Below are 17,639 nucleotides of genomic sequence, written 5' to 3'. Positions count from 1 at the left end.
CAAGCTTTTGCTTTCACTTTTTGAAACTATAGATTTAGATTTGCACAATTCAGCAATTTTTGGGTAAATTCACAAGCAAAGTGAAAACAAGAAAAACAGCCGAGATGTGAGCTTCTGCAGTACCCTGGGCTGCCATTCCTTTTTATTTGGCTACATCAGGCCAGTAGGCATTTATATAAGTTGATGTATAATGCTGATGGTTTACTGCTGCTTCTGATTTTAGGCTGCTGTTCTAATCATGCCATAGGAATGACATTTTGTGGCAGGAAAAAAAAAATCCCATGATTTAACAGACGTGCAGGACTCAGTACTAAACGCATAACCGAGATCAAAGCATGGCTGCTACATAACCAAGACAACTTGACAGTGAATATTTGATCTTTTTTAAATCAAAATCAAACCAGAAACCTACCTGTGGTGGAATGTGAGAGTTTATGTGTTTTTGTGTACCATTTGAATTGAGCCCTGTCGACTTATCTGTGGAACTGTGACCCACTTACCTACTTCTTCAAAGGTCTAAGTCGCCGTAAGGCCTCTTGTGCCAAATCCATGAAGACCACTGGGCGTGAATTTGCCAAACTCTGTCCTACCTGCCATGCTTCAATCATGCCCGAATGAGCATGCACTTAACCCACTAGCAGAATAAAGGCCATTGTTGTATGGTGCTGGCTTACCTTACATCCACGTTTACTATCATGACTGAGTGAGTCTCCTGCTCTGCTCCAGTGATGCAGTCATTACTTTAAAAACCACATTAATTCAGAATGATGTTAGTTTGTGAACTTATTGACTTAGTGCCAAATATGGGTTTGTGCAGGAAATTCAGAATGTGTGGAAGTAACACAATGTCTTTCATTGGGATCGTGATCACGGGGAATTTTCTTTGACAGTGACAGTAAAGCAAACAACCGACTGAATGTTTTGTTTTTATGGTTTGCAGCTATGACAACATCAGTGACACACTGAAAGCCAGACACTGCGTGCTGACGGCTCCGTTGCCTCCCAGTCAGTCTGCTGATGCCCCACACCACAGGGAACACTTAAAGACAAACACACTCTGCGCCGGCCTCAGAGCGTTGTCCTTGTTCTCTCACATTACGTTTAATTCTCAAAGCGGTCGGTGTCAGCTTATGAATGTGTGGCCGGCCAAAACACAAATTTGTTACAAGGTTGAAACTCCAAGGAACGCTGTTAGTCATTTGTCTCTCTTCCATCAGCATTATTCACCGTCTAAATCGAGTAAGATACTGGAGGAAACACAAGACTTGGAACACACTGTCATAGAGTTACAGAGACAGGGAATTTTAGCAGGCTCTTGGCATCTCTGCAAACCTTGACGCTTTAATCACATTCATGTGAGGGGAAATTTCTTCTGCCTTGTCAAGTTACTGCATTAGATGCCAAAAGAGCCACGGAAACTGCCACAGTGGAACTCAGCAGAGAACAGTGCTACTTGTGTTTAATTTTGCTTCAGTACACTGAAAAAAAATATACACTCTGCTATCTTTTAAAAGCATCGTGCTTGATCATTATTTTCCTCTTTCTCCTGTGCATTCTATGATCATGCAGTGTGTTAGATATGCTTTTGTATTTGTAGGATTGTGTTTCTTCATGTTTCCATGCAAAAAAAGAAAAGATGGTCATGTCTGCACATCCCTGCGGGCAGACTTTTCCCTGTTGTAAATTATCCAATGTGAAACCTTTTGACTAGTCTGTTATCTGTTTATACAGATAAAATCTTCTCCTGTGGTTTTAATCCACGCACAAAAATAGAGGCTGCCTTGGTAACAACTCAAACAAATAAACACACAATTACATTTTCTCATTTTCATTTTTCAGGCTTGGTCACTTGAGTCATTTGAGTTTGATTTTGTCTGTTGTGCCCTTAGTCGGTTTCTTTATCAGGAGCTCCTGGGAATTTCAGATGCTGCCCCAGTGAAGTGGCCCTTTGGCTGAAAACAGCCACGGCTTTAATTCACTGATGACAACCTGTTAGATGAGACCTGAGGACGTGGCTTGTTGGACTTCACTGTAGCCCACAGTGTGACTGACCTTGAAAGTCTTTTTCAGATTTGTGGAGTCTAAGAGCTCTTTTTTTCACCTCTCTCTTTTACACACACACACACACACACACACACACACACACACACACACAGGTTAGGCAGGTCGGTGTTATTTCTAATCCACTTGATGAAAGTTTTCACCAGTCCTTTCACCTCTCTGTGAAGCCAAAGTCACCCCCATGCTGTACCAGGATAAAATAAAATACCAAACTGTCATTATTCTGTCCACTTTTTATTAGAAGGCTGTTTTACTCTGACATATGTAGTTCATGAGACTTACACGAGGCACAGTTATCAATATACTACAATGTCCTAACGGAACCAGTGTCCTAAATTTGACCCCATGGAGATTTGTGGAACATGCAGATATTTGGCCGTTACATAATTGCGTTCCTGTTTACTGACTTCGTTGACTCCTGCTTCCCTCGCTCGCCCTCTCGACTCAGCAGACCTGCCGCCTGAAAGCTGCGCGTCTGCCGCGCTGCTGACACGATCTTGTCTCGTTTGTGCTGGCCTAAGTATTCTAAGCACCCTGAGGTGTCGCCGGTGAGGGGGCCAGACAAGCACTTGAAGAAACATCAGCATGATCTCGCTGGGAGTTATTTAAGCGCGCAAGTGCTGAACGGACAGCGCCAAAGTGGACGTCTTTCAGGACACCTGTAATACCTGCTAGGCGCACACCTGTGTCCGCTCAAGTTAATCTCAGTATCAGTGCATCAGCTAGAAGGAATTATATTTTGATTATTAGGTTAATTCTTACCTTTACAGACATAATATGTATGTGTGCATAAATACGGCGAGTGTTCTCTTTAACCAAATGTGTCCCGATCTCTTTCGTTCTCTTTTCAGTGTTATACTATAAACTCAGAGAAACAAAGCCTTCCATTAGTCTTAAGCCACAACCATGAGTGTGCTTGATTTCATTGTAAAATTTAAGATGAATCAAATACACATATATTACCTATGCATCAGGAGCCACTGCAGTACCACCTTTGGCTTTAATTCAACTCCTTCCTGCCTGACTGTCTGCTCAACACACACACACACACACACACACACACACACACACACACACACACACACACACACACACACACACACACACACAAAGAGATACACAGCACTTCAGTACTAGTTTCCCCGTCTTTCTCGGCCACTTGTGCAGGGCTCCACTATGGCAGAGCGCAGGAGAAACTGGGAGAAATCAGGGGACGACCTGCCGGTTTATCTCGCCCGGCCCGGCACGGCCGACCAGGTGCCCAGGCAGAAACACGGAGGCTTGTTTTGCAGCATTGAGGACGCGTTCGAGAGTAAAACGATAGACTTTGATGCCCTTAGCGTCGGGCAAAGGGGATCCCGCACCCCGCGGAGCACCAAACGGCTAACCGGTCTGGAAGCGAAGAGCCCGGCGAGTGACAGTAAGAGCTCGCCTGCTGTGGAAAGTCCCACAGCAGACAAGCAAGAACGCAAAGGCTCCCCTCAGATGAAGATCGGAACCAGCGGCGGAAAAGAAATATTGCAGAACCTGGAAGATGAGAAGGTAAAGAGACTAACTTTTTTTTTTTTTTTGCAACAGACTGTTTCAGCATAAATGACAGAGGTGGCTTCCACTGTGTGTCACTGTTTTTCCTACAAGTTCTCTGCAGCTACCCTGAATTTTTATTTTTATTTTTAATTATGCTTAAATGAAAATGATAAAATTGTTTCCATTATAAGAGTCCATATTATAGAACTCGCTGTGTCCTTTAGTTGAGTTTTCAAGTTTGTCACTGAATAATCACAATGACATGCCATGAGAGCAAAAACTGAAATAGGAAGTCAAAAACTGTCCAGTCCTTACAATCTACAAAGAGCTTAAGAAGCTGAGTTATCCATAATTCTGTTGACTGAATGTGCCATTATGCCACATCACTATGTAATTAAAGACACTATTTTGTTTGGAGAAATAACCTTGGTGTTGAAGTGCACAGAACAAGCCACAGAACGTAAAACAATCATGAAATAAATGGCATTAGGATTTTATGACTTAGCATTATTTCTTAGTAAACAATATTCATTTGTAAGATTTTACCAAGAAACAATCAGCTGTGTGTGGGAAACAGCCCACTATCCATCCAACATTCATTAACTTTTGTTTTAACTGAGAAATTGTGCAATACAAACTACTTACCACTGCGTAGCATCCCCTCTACTTTTAACAAAAGTCCATAAATGTATGGGTACTGAGGAGACCAGCTGCTGGACTTTCATGAGAGGAGTGTTATCCCATTTTAGCTGCTCAACAGTCTTATCTCTGTCTTATATTTGCTCCAAATGTTTAAATTGGTCTGGACTGCATGCAGGCCAATTCATTACCTAGACTCCTCGAGTATTAAAGTTATACCATTTCCATAGCTGTAGGATGCAGTTCAGCATTGTTTAGCTGTAACATACAGGACCTTCCCTGAAAAAGAAACCATCTGTATATACCTTTCAGCACTGATGGTGCCTTTTCAGATGTACCACCTACCAGTTCCACATGCACTGACACATCCATCATACCACCAGAAAAGCAGGGTTTTTAATTCAGTGCTGATAACAAGCCTCTTCTGTAGTATGTAGCATCCATGTTTCACAAAAATAATAATATCCATTTGGCTGGCCACAGAACAGTTTTCCACTTTGCATCAGCCCATTGTATCATCATCCAGAGATGATGATGGTGTTTCTAGAGCATCTTTACGTATGGCTTCTTCTTTGCATGACAGAGCTTTAACCTGCATTTGTGGATGGCACAGTGAACTTTTTTCACAGATAGGGATATTCCTCAGCCCGTGCAATGCTTTCCATGTCAGAATCACACCTGCCAAGGCCGAAGATCACAGTGATCCACTACAATTTTTTTTTACCTTGTCTCTTGCATACAGAGATTTCTCTGGATTCTTTTACTGTGATCATGATATTAGATGATGTGAAAATCAAAGTCTGTTTGTGTGTTGAGGAGCATTATTCTGAAATCATTTCACAACTTGTAGAGGCAATTTTTTTTAGAAGATTTGTGAACCTCTGTGAACCTCCCCTGTTTACTTCTGCCCATGTTTACTTTGAAACCTAGTGGAAACCAACAAACAGTTGGTCTGTTCTCCTAATCAGCTTGGTACACCTAGCATACACCACCAAAGTACGGACAGGGCAAAGGGGAGCCTGGCACTGAGCCGTCAACTGCTCCAAGCCGTCACTGAGAGCTGTTCATAGCTCAACCGACTGTGATGGGTAGGATTGGGTCAATGCCTTTGGCAAGAATGCAGGGATGGGCAAGAGGACCACCCCTTTCCAGTCCGGCAACCACCCACAGCAATCCCTATGGCCCAACAGAGCATGGAGCTCACTGACCCTTCTAGACCTACATGGTGGTTCAAAATGAGGACGCTAAAAGGCGCCAAGGAACTGGGTGGATCTGGGTACCCAGGCCTGCAAACTGTAAGCCGCTGGGCTCCCCTCAAGAACTGGGAAACTAAAGAGGAGTCGGCATCGCTAAGTTCTGAGTGACCAACGCAAACGGGCCTGATCGTTGCCACCATGCCAGCAATCAGGGAGTCAGTGAGTGGGGTGAGCCTACCGCTATAGCCTGGTAGCTGCAGAGGATACCGTGATACCCAGTTGAGGCCGAAACTACTGTAATGCCAAGGACAACAACCTGCAACTCCAGTACATTTATGTGCTGGGACACCCAAAAGCCAGTCCAGTGGCTGTTGACCCCACAGTCCTCGTCGACTGCACAAGGCATCTGTGAAGACTAACTAGACTAACTGTGAAGTAGATCTACCGCTTGGCCCTACTCCATGTTGGACAAGTTTCTCCACAAACAGAGAGCTTGGTGGAGCCCCCAAGAGACTACCACTGTTGTCTTGTGGGACTGCTGCGAGCAGACCCAGGCCCAGCAGGTGCCGTTGGAGAGATCTCATGTTTAGGAGCACTAACAGAACCACCTACACCATGGGAGCCATGTGGCCCATCAGGTGGAGATAGCCCCCAGCTAACCTCTGAGTGTAGCCTGAATTGGTTTAGGAACACCCTGAAGGCCTGCTCTCGCTCCACAGTGAGGGACATGGAGTCCCTGATGGAGTCCAGGGATATGCCCAGAAATGTTGTGACTATTAAAGGCTGCTGCCTGCTCCTTTTCAGATTCAGGCACAACCCCATAGCCAGAACATGCTACACAGAGCTACATGGCTGCGGTATTGTTCTACTGATGTGGCACAGACCGGCCAGTTGTCTGAATAGTTCAGGACCCTGCGGCCCCTGAGCCTAATAGGAGCCAGGACAGCGTCCATGCACTGCATGAAGGTTTGGGATGCAAGAGAGATGCCGAAGGGGAGGATTCAGAATTCGAACACCTTGTCCTCGAATCTGAACTTCAGGAACCGACCTGTGCTTCTGCCAGATAGGAATCTGGAAGTAGGTGTCCTTCAGGTCAGTGGTTGCAAACCAGTCCCTGGCATTGATGGCCTACCTCACCTTGGGGACCATCAGCATCTTGCACCACTTGCCTTGGCTGTATGTCCTTCCGGTTTCCCCTGCATGTGTGCGCTATGTCTGTGGCTTTAGCTGAGGCCTGAGGTCACCAGGACCCCATGCTGGAAGAGATAGTCTCTCACTCCACTCCACTCACCAAGGTTACAAAGTAACCGTAAGATATGTTTTTTGTGTGCTATTCTGAATAAATCGTGAGTTTATGACATTAGCAGATCATTGCATTCTGTTTTTACTTACATTTTACGCATCATATTCAGAACTAGGTTTGTATGATAAAGTAGAAGACAGAGAGAAAAAAAAGGAGAATGACTGGAAAGCCTCAAAGCTGGAGAAATTACAATTTTTATCATATCATATCACTACAGGCTTGTGCCACTAAAGACATAAGTCCTGTTTTTAAAAAAAAAAACCCACAGAACTGCTTACTATGATGATGATGGGGCGATCGTGGCTCAAGAGTTGGGAGTTCGCCTTGTAATCGGGAGGTTGCTGGTTCAAGCCCTGGTTTGGACAGTCTCGGTCGTTGTGTCCTTGGGCAAGACACTTCACCCGTTACCTACTGGTGGTGGTCAGAGGGCCCGGTGGCGCCAGTGTCTGGCAGCCTCGCCTCTGTCAGTGCGCCCCAGGGTGGCTTTGGCTACAAAGTAGCTTGCCATCACCAGTGTGTGAATGGGTGGATGACTGGTTGTGTAAAGCGCTTTGGGGTCCTTAGGGACTAGAAAAGCGCTATATAAATACAGGCCATTTATGATAGTGATGATGATATTGATATTTTACCAAATGTAGGAGTGTTACTGGGAACAACTGTATGGTTTACTAACAGGTGTAACTGCAGAGAAAGCAATTAAGAGCCTTGTTTAGATTAAATATGCTTTATATTCCCAAAATTATATATATATATATATATATTTTGTAAAGGTAGTGTGTGCTAGTAATAAGCATCCATATTCTATTGGATCGCCACAAAAGAACCAGTATCTAAATGAATAATGTTTTCTGTGTCTTAGTCTGGTGAAATACTCCTTTAATACTTAACGCTTCTTATATTTATACTTAATAATACTTATACTTATGTTACACTTGAACATCTTTGATACCTTTTCCATTATGCTTAAAGTCCTTACAAATTATTTGGGAAACTCTATACCGTTTAAACAGTTACATTTTAATTTTTGATATTGAGAAAAGGTATGTTTGTGTCTGTTATGTGTGATTAAAAATGACACAAGTCTTTCAGCACCATGGAGAGAGAGACACAAACAAAAGCACCACGGAAAGAATCCAGTGCTAAGTAAAGGTAATAATTACTTTATATTAGTGGTTCACAACCCATTTATCTGAATCAACCCAGTAGACCAGACAACACAACAGCACATGGACTCACAGATGGAATTTTCTAAACTCATTTTATATAGTTATACTTTACGCTTAACTACCCAAAAGTGGAAATAAATTTTTCAACAATTAGTTTATTTTTTTATTACTTAACCTCTTAACAAATTAATTCAAGTTATTTTACTAATTTCTGTACTACTTTCAGCTTACCATTGACTCTTAGCTATTACTTCCTACTTATTAGTTTTCTTCACGTAAGCTATTTATTGTCTATTTGAACTCTTTATCTGTGCTACTAAATAAAAAAAAAATCAGCTGTTGTAATTTAAGCTGGCTATTGTATTGCTTTTTTTATATTTGTAATTATTCCTTTTTTGTTTAACATTTCTGCTTTGGTCGCACTCAATTAATAAATTTGAATTTTGTCTTTGGCAGATTACTTGAGATAAGCTTTTCACATACTTCATAAACTCCTTGTACCCCTAATTGGAATTTAATTAGAGTTACTCTCTAACTGTGCTATTAGAGAGTACAATTTATTTATTTATTTATTTTTAAAAAAAGGTTGTTCCTGAAGTGTTTCCATATTCTATATTCAAGGAAAGAAAAGGAAACTTGTAATGCTACTTTTTTGTAAAAATAAATAAATAAATACATTGGATAAAGTCAATCCATCGGGACTCTAAATGTATGAGTACTGCTTTTTGCCATAACATAAGTGTGGGACAAGAACTGATGATAATATTTGTATGTGTGACCTAGCAACTATGCTAAAAATTCACTTCATCCACTCTTAATTGACACTGGCTTTGAGCAGTACACTCTAGGCACCAAAAGATGATGATTCATGTCTCGCTCTCTGGCTCTTGTTCAATACACACACACACACACACACACACACACACACAATTTTGGCTGAGAGCAGTAGAATCACTGGACTAGACAAAGTGGTGTGATTACCATTTTGCCATTTCATCACCAGAATGTGGTCATTTATTGGCACACAAGAGTACTTCATTAAAGCACGGACGGAGAAAACAGATTTAAAAAAGACCAGGAAAGAGTTAAGCAGATTACACAATAAGTTAATATAGAGCAAGATGTCATAGATTACAGACAAATGGAATCTAATAAAAGTCATTATGGTGATGTCAACTCTAGAATGAAATTAGTAGCAGACCTTGGTAAACATTTTAAAATGATCCCCGCATAGTATGTTTGAGCTGAATTTCAGCTTTAAGGTTTGTTGTTATGTGCTACACAGCATTTAAGAGAATGTGGGGAAGTTCTGGCTGCTAATATTTCCTACAAAGATTGGAAAACAATGGGATTGTCAGTTTACACTTTAAAAACTTTAAAACCACAAAACTCTCTGACACAGATTGTCTTTCTTGATGATGCAAGTCCTTCATCTTCAGATTGGTCACTAATTAAAATATGACTGCCTGCTGTTGTTTCTGCTGCACAGGCAGATCTGCACTCTTATCCAACTTTCATTTAACAGAGACTCAGCAACAAAGCAGTAGACTGACAGACCTGTGTGTGAGTAATGCAAGTAAACTGACTGAAGCTGTGGAGCTCTATCTCTTTGAGTACAGGTTTTCTACATGCTTTTTTCCCCACCGTTGCAGTTAAATGGTGTTCCCTTTTTTGTTTACACCTCTGTGGTTCTAGTGCTGTTATTCATTCAGTCTCAGACAGTTTGAGACTAAGCTGCTGCACTCTACATTTATCTGCATTTAAGTCTTCACATTATCCTTATGATATATTTGATTCCCGCCTTCTGAATCATTCCTGCCTTTAATTGTCTTAAAATACTGTAAAAAAAAAATAAACATAGATTTCTTCAGCGTGGCAGGTGGCCTTTTTCCCTCATGTGGCCTGATACTGAACTGCAATATTGCTGCTTTCAGGGGACCAGATGATTCAGCAGAAACCAGCAGACAATAGAGTAAGGTTGTGTTTTTGTTTCCCCCCCCCTGGTTTGGAAATTGTTAGAGGGCACAGGGAAGGCAGGATGTGTTTATCCCTTTGTTATTAACTGGTACATTTAGCGTGCCAGTAAAACTTAACAGCATCTTTGTCTGGCAAACAAATGACGAGTGGAAAAGCTGCCCGTTTGTATTTTTATGACAAATGTTGTTACCCCTCCTTCCTATCTGAGTACACCTGGTTCACTTTGATTTGAACTACAGTAAGTCATGATATTATTGACATTGTCATGCAAACTCTCAATATCATTCGTTGTTTTGTGGCTATGGTGAACTGAACTGCTCACTATGTGTTCCTGTGTTGTTCCCTGTTCACTGTAGTAATACTGAACAATAACAATCATAATTATAGATTTTATTGGTTTTCCTCCTGTCTGGTGGGCTAATTAGTGCTGTGAGCTGCTGCAGTGGAGTGAATAATGGAGACTGGCTAACCAGATGTCCAGAGAGAGAGGAAATGGCCCCAACCCCATCTTTTTTTTTTTTTTTGTGATGTCCTGCAGGGTGGAAGTCACATTGACACATGTATTCAGAAAGCATAAAACTATACATATACACTGACAAGTACACGCGTGCTTCTTTAAGCTGTCACAGAGATACTCTAGGAGCAAATGAAATAAGCACTCTACTAATGTTGCATATAACACTCAGTTTAGTCTTTATAATCAGCAGACAGAAACAGACGATGTCTGTGCCTCCCTATGGTTAAGTCTGAAAAATAACTCTAATTATATTGGGTGCAGTAAAGAGATGCTTTTGTATCATAAATATATTCAGTGTTTTGGGAGAATGAATCATAAAAGGGACCAAAAATAAACACTAAGAAGAATGTTGCTTCATATGTCTTCATATCGGTCAAGACTGAGCATTGATAGAGCCTTAAATGTTTAGAGTTAAGCAAAATTTTAGTAGGTTTAATTCTGCGTTCTGCGTAGCCTATTTGCTTTATCCTCCCCCTGCATTTTCAGAATTGTCCCACTACCACAAAACAACTCCAGATCATTTAGTCTTCTTCAATTCGCCAATGTCGTCTACTATGAAGAGATCACATAGTGGCTGAGGTGGTCAGCATGATTGTGCTTGTGTGTAAACTGATAATATAATTTTATATGATTGTTGGGTAGTGAACTGGAAGCTTCTCACTCCATTCACTGTGGTGTGAAATGTGCTCCAACAGGCTTGATGACCTGACAGAGACTTTTCTGCATCCCTGATCTGTCTGCACCCTGTCTGTCTGTCAGTGTCAGCCGGTTAATGTGGTCTGCAGAGGTAGCAATCCTGCAAACTTGAGTGTGTAGCGCTGATGCATTCTCCAAGTCCTGGAAATGCTGAGGTAATGCCTTTCTGCCTCACTGCCATGAAAGGACATGCCAGGATGAAGGCCCTGTGTCTGCTTGTAGCAAAAAAAGAAAAAAAGAAAAAAAGATTTAAACCCTTATTTTTGTACAACAATTGGGTAGAACTGTGCTGTAAAACCTTCCTATATTACTCTGTAAAGCAATATTTAAAAAAAAAGACAAAATGAAGCAAATGAAAGTATGATATATATATACATATTTTAAGTTGCTAGTGTAATATAGACACACAAATAGGCACACCCTTTGTCACGCACCTGCTTCTACATGCATGTCACTCTCAGGATCTCATTATGGCTGCATTAGAGCTGAGGAGGGGAGTGGCAGAGCGAAGAGGGACCCACTTTAGGTTCAAACAATGGAGACACATGGCTGGGTGGGAACATGCAGAGAGAGAGAGAAAGAGTGTGTGTGTGTGTGTGTGTGTGTGCAATGTTACGGGCAAGCTCTGTGACAGCTGCCACACCATTTTGCTCTTCTGTGTCCCGCAAAACAAAACACACAACCTCCTGGTTATGGCTGATATAAATCTACAATTTCAAAGGGAATTTTTTTTTTTCTTGCCAATAAATCTATTTAGCAGACTGGCAAAATTTTAAACATCCAATATGTATGATTAACACACGGCAGTGAAGTCAGTGGACATGTTTAAAATGAGTAAATCTTTCCATTACATATTGTTTATAATAACGATGGTGATTTCTATCCCATGTTCCTTTGTTTCCTCTTAGTTCTGCCAATTTTCCCCTAATCAATCAGACCTCAGTGACTTCAGCCGTAAACACACAGGCGCAGACTACACCACAAACTAGTGCGCCTCAAAACCAGCTGCTTCAAGGACTTTGCTATTTCTCTCGGATAGGTCAGTGATGACAGATATTGGATACGCAGCACACTTTATGTAAAAAACAAAAAACAAAAACAAAAAAACAACGTGTGACAGCAGTGTAACGCAAAGAAGAGGATGCCTGCTGGAGGCTGTTCACCAGCTTCTCCACTGCGCCCTCCGGTGGAAAGATTGTGACATCACGCTTTCCAAACTGAACGTACTGAGGGAGGGGCCGTGTGCCTGGACCACAGACGCTCCTATAGCACTCTGCGAGCCACTCCACATCGCACTGACAAGAGGGGCGACTATTCCTTGAAGCTCCCATCCAGGCGAGGGCCGCTGCAGCATCCATAAACGGGGGAATATCGCTTTTAAAAGCTCGGTATTTTTTTTAAAAAAAAAAGAAAAGGTGGAATCGAACAGAAGATGTCTTATCAAGGAAAAAAGAACATCCCAAAGATCACAGTGAGTAAAGAGTTATTTCTCCTTCCCTGGCTACAGGAACTTTGATGGCTGCTGCTTCAAATCACTGCAGAAGGTTTCAGCGTTTTTTTGCGCCGCTGCGATGGATCTTTGTCACATACACCGATGCAAGCTCAGAGCAACATGAAAATGCTCTTTCTATTGTCAGAGCCGACTGCAGGAAGCCGCTGGAACAATGCGCACAATGATATGGCATGTCTGGCTACCATAGTGACAGTCAGGCAGGGAGATAAGGCGTTTTCTTAAAGGTGTCCTGCATCCTCTTTGTTGAAGCGATCCATGCCGTTGTGCAGAACGGATACCGGCTCGCCCATTAAAAAAAATCACCGTGCCTAACGGAGACTTTATGGTGATTTAAAATATGTAACTCGTTCTTATATATTTAGAATAATGCAGTTAATTAGATTTATTCCCCTACACTCCACCTAGATTTACAGCGTAAAGATATTAGAAGAACGTGTCCAACCCTTGTGGGGCTTTTTAAGGCCCAGCTGGTCTTGTTCATGGGAGGATTTTGAACAGTAATGTTGATCTCATTTTTCGAATACCCTTCTTGCCATTTTGGTGCACAGTGATTTCATGACATACATAAAAGTATCAATGCACATTCTGGTCACAATGCCCTGGACGCTTGCAAATGACTGAAAAAGGAGGGGGGAGGGGGTCCTAAAAATAATGGTCACTTATTATACATGAACTCATTGTTTCTCCTGAAGCCCTTAATTGTTTTATTGCAGAAAAAAAGCCCTCTCTGTGATTTCATAGGGGGGCCTCGGAAATCATAGACGGGGTTTGTCTTTCAGGCTGGTGCAGCAGCAGAGAGTGAGAGGGACAGGAGGAGAAGAGAGGTGGGGGAAATACACGCCCATCTGTGATAAGCTGGCCTTGTGAAGGGGTGCTTGTATTTCTGCATCACCACAAGGAGAAAGATTCAGGGTCGGCTCAGAGCATTCAGGGTGGAGCGGGGTGGGGGGTTGAATTCAGGGCAGACTGGTGTTACACAGCCAGCCAGCTGGGTGTTGGTGTGTGTTACAACTGCAGAGGAACCTCTCCCTCTCCTTTTTTTCTTTCTGTGTGTGAGCATCTGAAACGCCTGTTTTCCAGCACTCATTGTTGAAGCTCAGGCTGCAGTTCGGGGTGTGTTGCTCAGATGTGGGAGACTTTGCTTTTTTCTTATCTCCTCAGCTGATTGTACACAATTACATTATTACTGCAAAATTAGGAGATGTCGATAATATATGAAAATCTATGAAAATATTGAAGGCATGTTTAACAGTCACTAGAAATGCTGCCAATTTGAATGACAATAATCGCTAAAGTAAAGGATGTTTTGTAGGTTTGGGGGTTTTAAACATACAAAGGGAATGCTAATTGTGTCAAAAAATACACACACTTGCAGCAATAAAGTAACAGAAAGCATTTAGCAGATCACCAGCAAAAGTAACATGAGTAAGCTATGCTGGTTGATTGCCTCAAGATATATCATGTTTGGTTACTGAGCTTGCTTTTTTGTGGATTTAGAAGAGCTCCAGCTGTAAGCGGCACATTAACACAGACTGACAGAAAGTACCACAATACAAGTTTTTCATGGATGTCCTAAAGCTGCTTCATGCGGTTTCAGTTGAAGGGGAGTAATTTATGATATAAGCAACCACACTTTTCACTGTTTTATGAATTTAATTATAGTTTGATCTCAACATATGGGTGACTATTCCAACAATATTTAAGTGCTTTTGAAAAGTGATTTGAAACAATGTCTGGGTCAACCACTGAGTGGATTGCTCCCAAATCTGTTTGCGTCCAGTTGACAAGGTAGGGTGTACTACGTTCTTTCCTACATCCAAGTTCTAACCATAGCCTCTAAGGATGTAGGGAAAAATCAGTTTGGCATATTGGAATATTTTGTGTGGCGATATTGTATAAAAATATTGATAATATTGATATTAATAAATGAATAAATAACAAATACTTAAAAATATATTAGACTAACAACAAGCGATGACCCTGGACCAAGAGGGCTCGTCTTCTGCACCGTCATCCCGAGACAAGGTTAGTCGAGCAAACTTACCATAAATTGGCTGAAACGACCCTGGACACACTTAGCTTGACAGCGTATAAAATTTCCACTTGATCTTTTTCAATTGCAGACTGATATCAGATTCATGGCAGACTGATTCCATCTTATGGCAACATTTATTGAAGCTTTTAGTGACAGTGTTGCCTGACAGTGTCATTTTGGAGCAAAAAAAACCCTCCCCCCAAAAACGACGTCGATAACTTTATGTTATTGGATAAAACCGATATTGACAAATTTTTATTTTGAGGACATCATTTGCAGTTGAAAAAAGGTGATAAATTGCAGTAGATGTTATTGCAATACTATTGCAATACTGAGCTTATCACCAAATGTCAAAAACTGCAATAATATTGTATCGTGAGTGAAATATTGTGATAGTATCATATCGTCGGGGGTCTGGTGAGTCCCACCTCCAATAACTTTATGAGAAATGTATTTTATGTTCAACAATGTATGGACTAACAACGCATGTTGTTGTTTGATTTGGAGTTTATGGTAGTAGTAGTTCCCCTCCAACCATTTGATCAGCTTCTTAGAAATGCGAACACACAATACTTGCATTATTGGTTTATTCACACGCAGACAAGCCAGGAGAATTGAAAGTGTCACGTTGTTTCAGTAAAGCAGACTAAAGCAAGAACCTCTTGTTACAAGTAATGGATGTTTTTCAAATAAATAACAGAAGCACTGTTGTCTTTGTCTTTTCTGTATCTAAACCATAAACATGTATATAAAAGATGGCCATAGCCTTCTTGTCTGAGAGCTAAAGCCAGTATAGAGGAACTTGAATTCTTTGTTATAGCCAGCAAGGGGCGAACTCTTGAGTTACAAAATGAGGTCATATTGTATAGAAGTTTATGAGGAAATGAGCCCATTGCTCACATGAGCCACTGGCCTTTCCTAATGAGTTTATGTTCTTAAACTAGTTTCAAGTCTTATTAAAATCGCATCATGTTAATAGACATTAAGTGGCTCCGCAGTGTAGTGGTTTACATATTTCCCAACAAGTGAAAGAGTCCACTTCAAATCCTTTTGGGGTTGCATCTGGTTTAAAAATCTACCAAATCAACCATGCAGACCTATCTGCTTTGTGACTCCTTGTGAGTAAGAGAGCAGCTGAAACTAAATTTCTTTGATGATAAAGCAGGTTATGCATCAAGGCATGGCTACCTTGTAATTGACAAATTGCTACTGTATGACCAGTCAGTTTCCATCTGGTTTCAAAAAAACAAGATGGCCACAGCCAAAATGTTCAGGCTGCGGCTTCAACACAGAACCTCCCCAACAAAAGGAGCCATGACCGTGGAGTACATCCACGTTTTATACAGCGTGTACGATCGAAATGCAGTTATGGCCCTAAACAACAGGAAACAACAGGCTTTGCTAATTACATGGAAGATCTACTATATACGCAAGCAATAAAAAATGGAAATATAATGAATAGCAATTTATTATGCTTGGCTTAGTTAGCTTTTGATTAGTTGGTTGGTTAATTAGTAATGGGGGCTACACAGACACCAGAGAACTACTTGTGTGCATATCATATCACTATGTTTAGATTTAAAAGGTGATTCTGCCCCATTGCTGCCCCAGAGGTTGGCATCTGTTGCATTAAAATAACCTTTTTTTTCACTGTAAGCCAGGAGTGTCCAACTCCAGGCCTCAAGGGCCGGTGTCCTGCAGGTTTTAGATATCACCCTGGGTCAACAGACCTGAATCAGATGATTAGTTCATTACCAGGCCTTTAACTCTGTAACTGGACAAACAACTCTTCATAGAGTTTTGATGCCATGGAATCATTGCGTTTGTAAGCTGTTTTCACATCTGTACTTCAACAGAGGTCCATTTGATGTTGTCGATGCTGGAGTATGCTGGTGTGTGAATATTGTATTATCTGGTACATTCTTTAGTGGTGAGTGGATGTAGTGTGTGCTGCCTCTTAACCTGATTCCCTAGAAACTGTCTGAAGTTCGTGTGTGAAAGCCGCTATTAATTCTTACACAGGAGGACCTTAAACGCTCTACCTATTTCTAAGGCTCCTTCCTGACACCGACTCCTTATTTCCAAGCCTGTCCATTCTATTACAGCATTTTCATTTCGTTTGGGTTTTAGATCTGCCCTGTCACTTTTCTAGGTGTGGTCCCTTTTATTCCTTATACCCACTCACAGCAGCCACAGTGTTGTTCCAGGCGGTTACATGTCATCCGTAATCCCCTCCAGCTGGAGTGAGCATCTGTGGGTGAAACCCGTTCACCCTGTCCACGCTCCACAAATCAGCTCCCTGCCACACCAGACTGTACCGTCACCATGCAGACTGCAGCAAAGTGGGCTTCAGTGCAAACAAAATACCCCACGGCCACCCAGACATTGCCGCGCAACTCACCATGGAAACAAACATACAGTTGTGATGGCAGGAAAATACAGCCCTTCTTCGGTTTGTCATTGCGGGGATGTGTTTTGACACACATGCGCACAAACAGGCATTTCTCAAACTTCTTGACTGAGAGAGTTAAAAATTCAACCTGTCTGGCCCAATCAGATCCAGATTGTTGCACGGTTACACTACTCCAGCCTATCACAAGATCAACATTCCAGACCTTAACTGGCAGGGGCCCCTGCGATTAATTTAGATGGATAAGTCTCATTGTTTTCACTTTTCCAGAATGTGAAAAAAAAATCCTGCACACTTTTTGCTGAACAGTAAATATTTTTGACTGCTAGGCAACAGGGCTGCAGCAGAGGCACTGGTGCAGATTCAAGATGACTTCCCTCTTCCACTGGTCCCCGCCTGCCTCCCCATGCCCCCCTCCTTACAGACACGAGGATCTCTGCCACAGCTAATGGAGGTCTCCTCTAATGTCCTCCTCCTCCTCAGCCCCTTTGACCTATTTTGTCGCACTCGAGTTTTCCAGGACCGTTCCCTTTCATTAAGCACCATGAAGGAGATATTAGTACTTTGCATCCCACTTTATGAGCGCTTCTCCCTCCAGT

At 41.8% G+C, this 17,639-nt stretch overlaps 1 protein-coding gene across 3 annotated transcripts in view; it reads left to right on the top strand.

Annotated features, from left to right (window-relative positions):
• Nucleotides 1-3,222: 3,222 nt before the first annotated feature.
• The window catches only part of dpysl3 (dihydropyrimidinase like 3), a 41,513-nt gene continuing 27,096 nt past the window's right edge, over nucleotides 3,223-17,639 (top strand). For 2 of the 3 annotated variants that reach the window (XM_040032222.1, XM_040032221.1), the window contains exon 1: nucleotides 3,223-3,603. In XM_040032222.1, the coding sequence (XP_039888156.1) occupies nucleotides 3,238-3,603 (366 nt within the window). In that variant the 5' untranslated portion in view covers nucleotides 3,223-3,237. Of the gene's footprint in view, nucleotides 3,604-12,329; nucleotides 12,554-17,639 lie in introns of those variants that run through there. The other variant, XM_040032223.1, reaches the window with a different exon arrangement.

Source organism: Simochromis diagramma, unplaced genomic scaffold (assembly GCF_900408965.1).
Source record: "Simochromis diagramma unplaced genomic scaffold, fSimDia1.1 OVJJ01000216.1, whole genome shotgun sequence".
Taxonomy (NCBI): Eukaryota; Metazoa; Chordata; class Actinopteri; order Cichliformes; family Cichlidae; genus Simochromis; species Simochromis diagramma.
This window is presented reverse-complemented; position numbering and strand designations above follow the sequence as displayed.